Source organism: Lutjanus erythropterus, chromosome 6 (genome assembly GCF_056507025.1).
Source record: "Lutjanus erythropterus isolate fLutEry1 chromosome 6, fLutEry1.hap2, whole genome shotgun sequence".
Taxonomy (NCBI): domain Eukaryota; kingdom Metazoa; phylum Chordata; class Actinopteri; order Lutjaniformes; family Lutjanidae; genus Lutjanus; species Lutjanus erythropterus.
In genome coordinates this window covers 5017114-5029881 of record NC_139322.1, presented here as the reverse complement: position 1 = coordinate 5029881, position 12768 = coordinate 5017114, and the positions used below count along the sequence as shown (strand labels likewise).

The window sequence follows — 12768 nt, the reverse complement described above, 5'->3', positions numbered from 1 at the left end:
ATTATGTCATGGATTGCGCATTTGATTTTTTGTCAATTTAATTTCAAGTCAAGAAAGCTCTAGTCTGTGGTAGGCTTATTCAGTGACTCCCAGCCGAGAAGAGAAAGAGCGAACAAGACAGGCTGGTTGTGTAACTACATCGTGGTACCAAAACAACACAGGTGTCATAGCTTCAGCGGCTAACGTTAGCTTTTGGAGGGAAAAAGTCATGTCGTCAGTGATGTGAGTGTTGGGTGTTTAGTCTTTCTTATCATGTATCTTCACAGCCTGATACTTCAACAGTTTTACATCAAACTGCGACTATTTTGACATGTAAAATTATATTTTTGAAGCTATAATATGCACTCATCATCTCTTTGGTCTCCGCTGTACCTGGCATGTGACATTTGTGGTGATGCTGCGGATTCACTTGATGATGCCAGCTTCTGGCTGAGTTTTCCACACCAGTTTTCTCTTAAACTAGATTGAGCAAACAGTCAGTAGTAGAAGAAGAGTGATATGAAGCTGCTGTAGTGAGCAGCCCCCTCTGTTGGCCAAAACAACGTAACTGAGACGTCAGTAGGTTGGCTCTGCTGGCCGCTCTTTCTAGTCACATAAAAACAGACCTCAAAGTAAAATGATAGTTGAATGCACAGTGGAAAAATGATTCCAGACCAGAGAATCAGTCCACTCGGTGGAGTGGGCGGATTCGAAGGTCTGGACTCGGGTAAGTTTGCTAAGTTTCATAAGTCATCACCTGTGCAGACGTGCTGTTGGATGGATTTGGAACAGCCATCTGTTTTGCAAATGTATGAATAAAGGTGTAGAGGCTGGAACGAGACTGAGCCAAGAGTTATTGGAGGAGCATAATGATATAAAACAAATAAGATGCATCATGATGAAAAATCTCAAGCAAATAGGACAGAGGATCTCTGTCCGGTCTTTTATTTATTCATGCAAAGTCATGGATAATGATGGAAATTTGCTCTTTCAGTGATGAAGTGGAATAACTCGACTCGAGATTACATGTCAGAGTTCATTCCCTTGTGTAATATCTTCACTGTCATTTCTACATCCTCATAGCTGCAGTGTGTAAACTTTAATGAAGGAGTAATTAGAAAAGCAAATAGATATGCTAATGTACTTCCATTATAGTAACAATGCATAATTAGTGCAGCCATGCCTCATCGTCTATGACGCCGGTGGTGGTATATCTTTTATGGGCAAGTTGTTGTAAAAGCAGTGACACATACAGTATAATGAGGTAATGTGTCACATTTCATTACTTCGGTTTTATAATGAAGTTTTTAATGTGATTGTTGGTGTATTAGTTTGAGCTTTAACCTTTAATTTCATAGAGGGATTATGCCAAGACACTGTGATTTCATATTTCATCATCATACCAACAGTTTCTACTGCTGGACTCTTAGCTGTCAGAGTATGTAGGTTTCAAAAAGCCCTTTTCAGCACTGGCTCACTGTGTATGGTCTCAACAGAGCACATACTGTACTTCTACCTATACTATGTGATAAATCACTCCTGATTCTATATTTTCCTCCTATTTTGATAACTGATGAAGTGCAATGAAAAGAAAACTAACAAAAAAGCCATTCACACTGACAAATACCGTTTATACTGTGTGTGTGTGTGTGTGTGTGTGTGTGTGTGTGTGTGTGAGTTTTGTGCCCCCTTCCCTCCTGACACAGCCAGATAAAACTTTTATGACAAGTGCTGTATCGCCTAAGGATAGACACACACACACACACACACACACACACACACACACACACACACACACACACACTCAGAAGACACAGAAAGACGAGGCAGACATGCCCCTGGACACACACATGTGTAGAGACCACACATGGAGGAAACCTGCGCACACATGTCAACTTGTGGAAATGTCTGGGATTGAACTTGCAAACACACACAACCCTGTTGAGAGTCAGGACACTCCAAAGTGAAATGACCTGTGAACTTACACACACACTGTGATTTCACTCACACACACATTTACATGATGCAGTTTGGATACTGTAGACTTACATGACCTTTTAATGTATGAGTCTGAAATCTTAAAGCCTAAACTGGTGACTTTTACCCTTTTGAACCCTCCAGAACCGCACAGTTCCCGCCCACAACCTCTCTCACAGGCAGATGAACACACAGACGGATGAACTGTGACTCAATTAGTGGAGAGTGGCCCTGAGGCAGAACATATTTCTACATCCACAGGAGACAGGCATCAGCCACGAAGACTAAAATCATTACGACCCTGCGACCTGCGCAAAATGATCTCAACTCTCAAAGGGTTGAAAAGGCCAGATCACATCACATCAGCTTTTATTGTGAAATTTGTCATGATTGGAGTCACCCCCGGCCTCTGCTGTAAGAAATGTTGATCTGATTCGTCGCTGAGCTGTCAAACATAATAACATAAATTCCTAGCAGAGTGGCTCAATCATCTACATTTGTCATTTTAAAAACAGGAATTGAATGTTTTCAAAACATATATTTTTGTTTAAGCTTTAAATTTAACTCGTAACTTACTGACTGAATTGTGGCTTATTTATCAGTAGGCTAATGTTAGAGACCATCAAAGTCACAGGCAGCCATAGGCAGGTTCTCTCTGTGCACAAAAATATTAGAAACTAGACATGGAGACGCAACACAAAAGACATTTAAACCTCCTTGAGTCTGAAGGAAAATTCCTGAGCCATGATGTTAAAACTTACAATAAAATAAAATATTGCACTCAGTTCATTCTAAGGTCAGTCAGTATAACTGTATTGAGATACTGAGTAATATTTTCCCAGAATGCACTGAAGATTTTCAGTAACACACTGTAGACATGGTGACATGAAAATGTCTCAAATGTGTCTCTATGAAACCTCTTCAGTTGAGTATAAAGAAGCTGTAGTAGTTGGGACAATATGCAGGGCAAGTGTCTGTGATGATCCATCTAGTGCTACAAGGTTTTTATGCAAGAGCAGGTAAACAAAGACAAATGCAGCTCATATGTGAGCCCAGCTCAGCTGCTGTCAGAGCCATTCATCAGCCACCAGCTAAAGAAGCGGATGTGGATAAATTCACATATAAACAACCGGCTTCAGGCTTTTTGGGAACATGCCGTCCAACGTCCATGAACAAAACTAATACAAATGCTCTCTCTCGTCTTTTTTTTTCTTTTAGTTTCCGCTGAAAATCTTCATTGTGTCTCCCGTCTAACAACTTCAGCCTCCACGTCTCTGACGCTATAATGACACTATAATGTGTCCTCCTCTCTTAAAAGCAGGAAAGATGGGAGAAATAAGACAAGAAAATGAAAATAGAGAATGGGAGAACAGACAGGTTAAAATTCTCTCTGAGAAAAGAGCTATGGTGTTAAATTGTCTGAAACATACTGCGGAAAGGCAGTTGAGTGGTGGAATAGATGAAGGTGTTTCTACTGAGAAGCACCTGCTTATCCTGAGCTGTTTTCGATGGAGGATAAAGACTGAGAAAGTTGTGTCTGGAGGAGCTGGGATGGATCTATAGGTCACCCAGGATACTGGGGTCCCAAACCAAAAACCTGTGGTGTCTTGCATGACATAACAAGCTGAACTTTGTATCAGACTAGACCAAAGTTTCTCAAACTTTCTACTCTGTGTGCCACCACCAGAAAATGTTTACCTCTACCACCACTTTTTAGGGCTAGCAGGTGCTGTGGATACTTTGTTGGAGCTTCTTAAGTAGCCACTAGCATGTTTCATGCTTGTTTCACTGTTATCCACGTCATTTTCTATGTACCTGCTTGAAATATTCTCCTCCTTATCTGCATTTTTCTTTGTAATAGGTGTGTTTGCCATCGCAGTTTAAACTTGTAACTACCGGTAATCATGAGCAACATACGCATGCGCTACGTGCATGATCGTGACCACGTAGCAGGCCGACATTGAAGCCAAAACTTATTTGAAATTACTTTTCAGTGATCTAATATCTAAGTGACCACCTGCATGACTTGAAAAATAAACTTTAAGCCTATTTCATTTCCAGAAACTAATGATCATGAAAAACCGTAAAACCCAATACTATGATACAGGAAGTAGTCCCCTGAGGAACACTTAATTTACCTTCTTTTCACATCCATATCCAATTTTTTTCTTTGATCCTTGTTTTTCTCCTTTCTTTCTTTCTTTCTTTCTTTCTTTCTTTCTTTCTTATATAACAGGAATCTGTGTCCCATCCTGGTTTCCATTTCACAGTTGACGATTCTCCACCTCTGCTTTTGTTCCTCTCATTTATCACTTCTTTCCCCTCTGCTGCTTTTTGCCTACCCCTTATTTTTTTTTTTTCTTTTTTTTTTTCTCCAGCTTGCGTCATCTGTAATTTTCTCACACTCTCGCTGCTCCCCTTATCTATATCTTTTCAGTTCCTTGATTTTGCTCTGTATTATTCTCCTCACCTCTGGTTCAGACCTATCATTTTCTCTTTTTTGTTCATTTTGCTTTAACCCCTCTGTTCATCTGATTTTTGTCTCGTCATTTATCCACCTATTTATATCTTCTTCCTTTAGACCCTTTTGGACTCCTCTGTTCTTGCTCTCTCTACTCTCTTGGCCACTCCTCCTCTTTAGGATTTTCTCTTTCCTTTTTTTTTATAACTTTCTCCAGTTGGCCTGTCTCTGCTCTCTGGGTTTTTTATGTCTTGTTTTCATCTTTCTCTTAGTGCTAATCTCCTCTGCCCTTATCCTCTTTCATTTTCAATCAGAGAAAAACACCTTTCTCCTCCTTTTTCCCTCTCACCTTCCCGTTTCCTCCTTTTCTTTCCTCCCCTCCCCCTATATCTTCCTTTTCCTATCTGAGGACAATAGCTGTGGTCTTGCGGTGATTGGATCCTGCTGCCCTTGCACCTGAACACGTGAAAGCTTGTTACCTCGGCTGAACAGCTGCCTCAGTAGCTGCTGAGTCCCAATATCCTGATGCCACATTTGATATTTTACCACCAGAAGTTTTTAGGGATTAAATGCCTCAGTCCCCCACCAGGAAAGAAATTTTCAGAAACGATGATGAGAAAATATGGTAGGATGCTGCTAAAGTCGTGTAATTATCCAGACCCAGAGCCACAGGCAGCTCTTTTGGTCCTCTCTAGTGGCTCCCTGTGGTTTTCACAAAAGATTAAATTGAAATAAATCATGTTCTTTTTAATAGATTAATATCCACTCATTGATTCTTACTTTTTCCAATTGTTAATTTATTAAATTCTAAAATTTTGCCAGTGGCTAGTCTTGAGTCTCCCCAGGCTATCCATGCCAAATCCAAAAACATGAAAGTCTATGAGGAAAACAGAGAATTTAACAGTTTAGTCCAGCTTTTTTCTTTGTTTGCTTTTGGCCAAAAAACAGCTCTTGTTGCTCTGGCAAATTTATTTATATAGTACAATTCAAAGTGCTTGAGTGACACTGCTGTGCTTCTCAGTGGGAAGCTAGTGAGGGATCATGTCCTTTTTGTTTGCCGCACCAGTGACTTCTACTGGTTGGCTGGTACTCAGATCAAAAGAGGCAACTGTATATCATGAGTCACAGAGGTAGAACTTGTCTGTAGCCCTACACAGAGGGATTTGGACTTTCTAATTTGGGAAAAAATGGAGAAACTGATGTAATTTTTTAAAAAAAGAAGCAATAATGAAGAACCTGGTGAACAGCATCTTATCTAAGAGGAACAGTGAGTTAAAATTATTTGCCATTGCAACAAAACACAATGTATTTCTTCCAACACGGTGACTTGAACTTGTTTGACATTAGGCCTCGAATTAACAAAGGTTATTCCGGGCTAATTACGAACACTATGTCAATGCATGGCTTAAAAAAATATGACAATGCCGGTTTGTACAGAAACAGAGGAAAGTAAAAGTCATCCATTGACATTTTAAAAGGTGAGATATTTCGAAAGAGCCATTGAGTGATTGCTGCTAACAGCTATAGCGTGATGGCGGCTTGACCTTTTTGCGTGCAGCGTCCGGTGCTGCAGAGAAGCTTTAATGGAGCAGCAATAAATCCCGTCTCTGAGATTTCCACCTATCAGACATCAGCTCCTCAGAGAGACGAGAGCTGAGGTATTTAATGCCCTTTTTCAAATAATGAAAAGTGCCGGCATCCAGTGTACACACAAGGAAGAAGTTTCATGGATGCACATGTTTGCGTGTGTTTTAGTGAGAGTGTGTGTGCATTAATGCAGTGGGCGATGTGGGTAAACTATAGAAAAGCATCTTTCCAGAGAATTGGATCTAGTGTTGCATTATTTTATTTCCTGGCTGAATAAAACTCACAAGGAATGTTTGTGTGCGTTTGGAGTCATGGACGCAGTGTGTAGCTGCTCAGAAGCTGAACTTATTTAGGTTTTAATGTTGTGCTGTGTATCAGCGCACTGACAAGCTGTCAGCCCGTCTGTGCGCAGAATGAAACGAAATTCTGGATAATAAATCAAAGCGTCCACGAGGTCTGCTGTCAGAAATGTCAGCACCGTCTGAGAAAGAGAGGGAAAGAGACGGAGAGGAAGCAGTTTCCTCAAGACGAAGACAGGTGAGAAGGCGAGGATGAAATGCAGAAATGAGAAGGTCGACAGTAACATCAGCCGTCCCATAAGGCTGTAATGTCCATTACAAAGCAGAGAACATAGATGTACACAGACCTCAAAGGATGCAGCCTCTGAATTGGGACATTGCAACTATAGTTGCAGGTCCAATTACCCTCTGACCCTCCATGAGGAGGATTATTTCCCTACAGGGATGAATATTTGTTGTTTTCCTTTAGGTGCCCGGTGCTTTAGTTCTACTGTTTTCTCCCTCCAGGGACGGAGAGCCATTTACAGCAATTTTTATAAAACACATAAACTTCACAGCCCTATCAAGCAGGTTATTACTATTCTTGTCCTTTCACACAGACTTTTACTGTGTTTTTGATCAATGGCTGGAGCGTGGCAGTAATGGAGCCGGGGCTACGGCTTCCATTTTTACTGGGGACGCCCACACACTATAAATTGTGTGCGCTCATGGCCCCGCGAGATGCGCCGGATAAAAGCATCCACCAAATGGAATAATAGATCAACTTTTTCTTTCAACAGTTTCCATTCCTATTTGTTTGATCTGGCTTTATCTCGACTATTTATGCAGTCTACTCTGCAGTGTGTGTGTGTGTGTGTGTAGGTGCGCTCTGCTTTATCTCCCTGGTGCAAACACAGTTTAAGGCTTTAACTCAAAACAAAAACACTGCATTTATGTTTCTTTTATAGGGAGAACCACTCCATCATAAGTGTGGAAAGTTACTTGTGACTTTGGTGGAGGGAAAGTAAGACAAAGGTATCGCTAAATGAAGCTATACATTGTAGAAGATTAAGGTTTAAAGTAGAAAACATAATTTATAAAGCTTTTATGCTAAGTGCAATAAACGGGCAATAATTAATTTTAAGTGGTGCTCTAAAGGGATTAAAATTTCACAAATTCATTAAAACCACTTCTGTAAGATAATTATTATAATCAGAGAATCTAGAAGGCACACATAGTGCAAACCTCTGTTCTACAAAATCCTGCCACACTTTAGAGCCTCATTGACATAATTTACATTTTAAGCCAGATTGATTTTTTTGTTGTTGTTGGCCTTGCAAACAGCCTCAGGATTAGAAAAAAAATCAAATCTTTGCTTCTCTGCTTATTTCAGAGTTATGATTAAAACATGAAACTCATCTAATAGCCGAATTCCCAGAAGCAAATCACCTCTAAAATGTAATCACTTGTTGTTTGGGCCATTTGTTGTGCCTCTGAAAAAAAAATGGATTGTCAAAAAATAAGTATGCACAAGAGATTTTTCTTTCTTCTCATCCCTCTTTGTGCTCCGTCAGGCTCAGAGCGTGCTGTCGTTGCACCGGGCTGACTAAGCAAGAAAGTATTAAACTGCTGCTGTAGGCAGTTCAATACTTTATACCTCTTAAGTTCAAAATGTCAGTGTTTTTTTTGAGGAAGTGCAGAAAACAGCTGTGGGTTTAATTTGGTGTTTTTCCAAAAGTTTTCCAAAACTTTCTCAGCCCTTACAGCAGGATCATCAACTTGTTCGTCACACGCCTCGCCGTCTCATACAGATCCCCTTTATCATATGAGACGACGCCAGAAAACCTTTTTATCGTGTGGTTAATGTTGTGAAACATTACACTGTGGCACCAAAACTACTTGGTTAGGTTTTGGAAAATATCATGGCCTGGGTTAAAATAAATCCATTTCATTATGTTACATCACGTTACGTAACAGAATAAAGGAGCTAATGGAGCTAATGATTAAGTGCTACACCCCTTGGATCTGCAGCAAATCTCTTCTCATATGCTGGTGAAGAGGTCTGGTGTTTTTCAGTGGTCACTCACTTCTGTTCAGGTGTCAGTTTTGTATATTCTCTTCAATTTGTGATTCATTGCTTCCTGGATGTTAAGAGGATTTTCCTCCGGTGTCCAAACCGAACGCCTGACTTTCATTTGGACAAACAAGATGAATTTATTCAGTCTTATCAGGAGAGCTGGGGTGCTGTTCTCTGTTGTGATTTCAGCTGAAACCGCGGATGTGTTTTTGCATAAATATTGTTGAAATTTATTCTCCTGTTCGTTACAAATCTTCCTCCTGTCTGTTACTCAGTGTAACACCCTGTAGCTGCAGACACATTTTAGTTTTTCTCTTCATTTTAAGACTTTTGCCGTTACTGGTACATTTTCTTTTACCTTTTAAATACAAACTTTGACCAGCCTACCCACTTCTTCTAACTCTCCAGTCATCATTCTTTCTTTCTTTGACTTCACCTGCCTCCTCTTATCTCTCTATAGGTCCAGACACATTTGTCTTCTTGTCGCCCCCCCCCCCACCCTGTCCTCATCTTCCCCTACCTGCAGACTGTATTATGATTAAAATGATTAAAGCAGTCTACCTGTGAAAACTGACTTCTCATTGTTCATTTATCCATTCACACTGTCTTGCCGTACCTCTATCATGTTCTACTATGAATGCGGATCTTTTTTCTTCCTTTCCTCTATGTGCCCATCTTCTATTTTTAGCATCGCTGTCTAATCCACTTGAGTAATTAATTCATTTTTTTAATAAAGAATTGACATACAGATGTCACCCACATTGTTCTCTGTATTATTTGAAGTATATATCCTGGTTTAATTGCCCAATATGTGTACAAGGTTTCTTTTAAAAATACTCTTAAGTCACATTTAGAACTGATATCTATCCCTCTCTGTCCATCCATCATGTCACCTCTAAGATGGCAAGATTAGCTGTTTTTCCCTGCCTACAGTCTTTATTCCATCCCAGGCTAAAATGCAACCTGTATCTACCACCAGTCTGCTGTTAAGCTTTTTCTCAGCACATATGTAACTTTTTTCTTTTATCTCCCTTCTTTATTCTTCTTCTTTAGGCGTTGAGTGCATTGTGGTTTTACCTGAACCAAGAAGTCATTGGGATCCTGTCTTTGGCACTTGTGTCTTCCTCTTCTCCTTCCTCATCCCTGTGGCTATCATCAGCATCTGCTACAGCTTGATGGTCAAGCGTCTACGCAGCGTTCGCATCCTGTCGGGCTCCAAGGAAAAGGACCGCAACCTTCGGCGCATCACCAGGATGGTCCTGGTGGTGGTGGCAGCATTTGTCATATGCTGGACCCCTATCCAGATCATGGTCCTGGCTCAGTCGCTGGGCTTCAACCTGACCAGCCTGTTCACACTGGTGCTGATGCATTTCTGCATTGCGCTGGGCTACGTCAACAGCAGCTTGAATCCTGTCCTCTACGCCTTCCTGGATGAGAACTTCAAGCGCTGTTTCCGCGAGTTCTGCCACCCGTCGCCATTCCGCCTTGACACACAGCAGTCCGGCAGGATGAGGAGCATTGCCAGGGAGGTGGCGGCAGCCTACAGCTGCAAGGCCGGAGATGGCGGTGGGCCTGGGGGAGGGACGCCTAATCCAGCATGACTAGGCGTGGAGCTCCCCTTGGTGGGGGTAGACCCCCAGCAAAGGAGAGAGACTCAGGGGACAGGGAACTCCAACACAGAATTGACTCAGATTACCGCTCTCTAGCGGCACGAGCCCCCCCGCCCCCCAACTAGAAGACTCGCCTGGGGTGGGGGGGAGGGAGAAGAGGAGGATGGGGTTGAAAGGAAAAGAATTTAGGAATAAGGATGGGTATGCGAACACACGACCTGTAGGTTGCTTATATGGATGGAGGAAAAGTGGGATACATTGACAGCTTATGTGGGAACGGTGGTGGACATGTAGGTGGGACAGATATGGGAGACATTAAAACCATTGTGGATCCTCGTTCTTGGAATAATTACGGCCCTAACACCACTGAGGCGGTAAGGTATTCTGCTGAGCTAAAGATGTAAGACTTACTCAAGAATCTAACTATCTTGAGGGGGACGCATACGTGGAAAAGTTGACAGCATTATTGACATTCATTGCAGCTCCAAAAACAACAGCCTTACAAAGACAAACTGGATCTGTCAGCTGAGGCTAGCACTTAGGGTATGACACAGCAAAGTTTGGGGTTAGACATTTGTAGAGAACATATAAAGAGCACGGGATTAATAGAAGGACCTGCAGATACCAAAACCCCTGAAACCACCATGCATTACTTTGGTGCTTGCAGAAAGAATATCAAGAACCTTGGAAGCACAGATTGTGGCTTTCTTGTGGTAAGCACCATAGACTGAAGACTTGCCAAGGAAGAGTAAAGCTTTCCGGAAGTGTGAAATGCAGAATTAACACTTTCAGTGCAGGTTATTGTATCTTTTATCAGACGAAGGAACTTTATGTCTTGAGTGGAAAGTGATGGACAAAATGCCCTGAGTCACACACTGATTTCAGTATGGACTCTTCATTGAGATGGTTTCTCTGAAAATGGCTCTACATAATGATAATATGCTGCTGAGCCCTTATCGGGACTTAAATGGGCACACAAAGTTCAATGTGATGTTTGAGACCGTAGACAGGAAGTTGGATGTAATATCTACAAACGATAGCTGGCATAAGGAAAAGAACAACGTGCAACAAGCTACTCTCGAACAATTTTTCTTAAACTGTGTCTATGGACCCAGAATGGGTCACATGAATGTTATTTCTCATAGGAGCAACATTTCTCAATGTGTCCTGAAACAAAATAGGCGTTTCTGTGATTTTTGAAAACTTTCTATGATCAGCCGTGGGGTGTCGGAAATTTAAGGCCCAAATGCACTGAAAGCATCTGACACACATTTCGAAGTAAACCTATTTTTTTAAATGGCCGAACACACACTAAAAGCGTTTCAAGGTGCATCGAACTGCCTTGATGCTCCTACTGTGACCTCGTTTTGATTTTGTAGCGTCAAATTAGGACCAAAGCATTTTTTTCTGCAGCCATAGTACCTGTTTGGAGAGGGCTAAAAAAGGCATGGATGAGAGAAGTGGGAGCTGACCTAAAACCAGGTCAAAAGAAGAAGGGAGAGAGGGGGAATGTGTTAATATGGACAGAAGTGTTGACGTGATTTAAAAACTTTTTGGTCAGGAATGGTAATGTTACTGTGTGATTTAAGTGGGAACCACACTGCAGACTGGAGTTTCTGGTAACAGTGACACACAGTTCTTCTCCTCTATGAGACGTCTGTCACTGTGCTGCATTATTATAAACTATGATTAACTGTCCAAGCGCTGTCTCTCGCTCTTCATCTTCACTGTGTATAATGATGTTCAACTTGCTGTCTCCTGTGGTATAAAGGCTCATTTATGCTCTATGTTAGATATGCATACAGACACGGACAGAGCCTACGTTCATTTCGTCCGTGCTTCTGCACATTTTCTGAAAGTTTATGGACATGGACCAAAGAGTGCAATACCTTCAGTAGTTTTGGGGGCAGCATATCAATGTAGCCAGCAGTTCAAGTGAGACATGACCACAGGACACAAAGGATATGTTTTAGAAATTCAACAGTATTGGAAATGACGTTCATTGTCAAAAAGGCAGTGAAAAAATCTTCCATCCACAAGTCCATCCAAAAGGTACATTATTACAGCCTCCAGCATCACCATGTTTGCTGTTGTCAGAAACTTCTGACTCTTCTTCCCGTTTGGCACAACTTTTCACTCTACTTCGGGGTTGAAGCTGAGCTGCACCCTCTAGTGGATGTATTGCTTAACATCCATGCTAAAGTAAAGGACGCATGGAAGTATGTGGGTGGTTGTAATTTAAAATGTATGTCTATCTTCATAAGTAAAAGGAGAACAAATGAGCCTTTAATTCTAAATCCTCGCCACTCAAATGAATATAAAAAAAACATGACTAAAATACACCATTTAGTATGTCATTACACAAACTGACCTGAAAAAAAATGACTTTTATAATAATAATACAAAACAGACAATAAGATACATATGAATTACAACCATTTCCTAAAAAACAACTGCTGGTTCTGTAGTTTTTTGAGCATCAAAAGAAGCGTCATGACTTTCAGTGCATTTGGGCCTTTAGAGTTTGGGTAGGGCGAGTGGGTGGGCGGGCGAGCGGGCGGGCTGGGGGGGGTGAGGTTTGGTGAGATTGTAACCTGAAAAAAAAAAAAACAGCAAAAACTCAGCAAGAAAATCAGGAACCTTCATTCCTTTTCTTCTTCTTGCCATGTTTTAGGACACAAAATGAATGACAGTGCCTGTCTGTGGTGGGTCCGCAAATTAGCCTCATTATTAGCGGTAGATGCACCCGTATCAAATTTGCAGCTCGGACTTCTAAAGTTTGTCATTAATACAATCTTT

General features: G+C 41.3%; 1 protein-coding gene across 1 annotated transcript in view; it reads left to right on the top strand.

Annotated features, from left to right (window-relative positions):
- Window positions 1-10767, top strand: part of oprl1 (opiate receptor-like 1) — a 118378-nt gene extending 107611 nt beyond the window's left edge. Inside the window, exon 6 of the mRNA XM_084719918.1 lies at window positions 9413-10767. Within this exon, the coding sequence (XP_084576044.1) occupies window positions 9413-9960 (548 nt within the window). The 3' untranslated portion in view covers window positions 9961-10767. The remainder of the gene's footprint in view (window positions 1-9412) is intronic.
- The last annotated feature ends 2001 nt before the right edge of the window (window positions 10768-12768 follow it).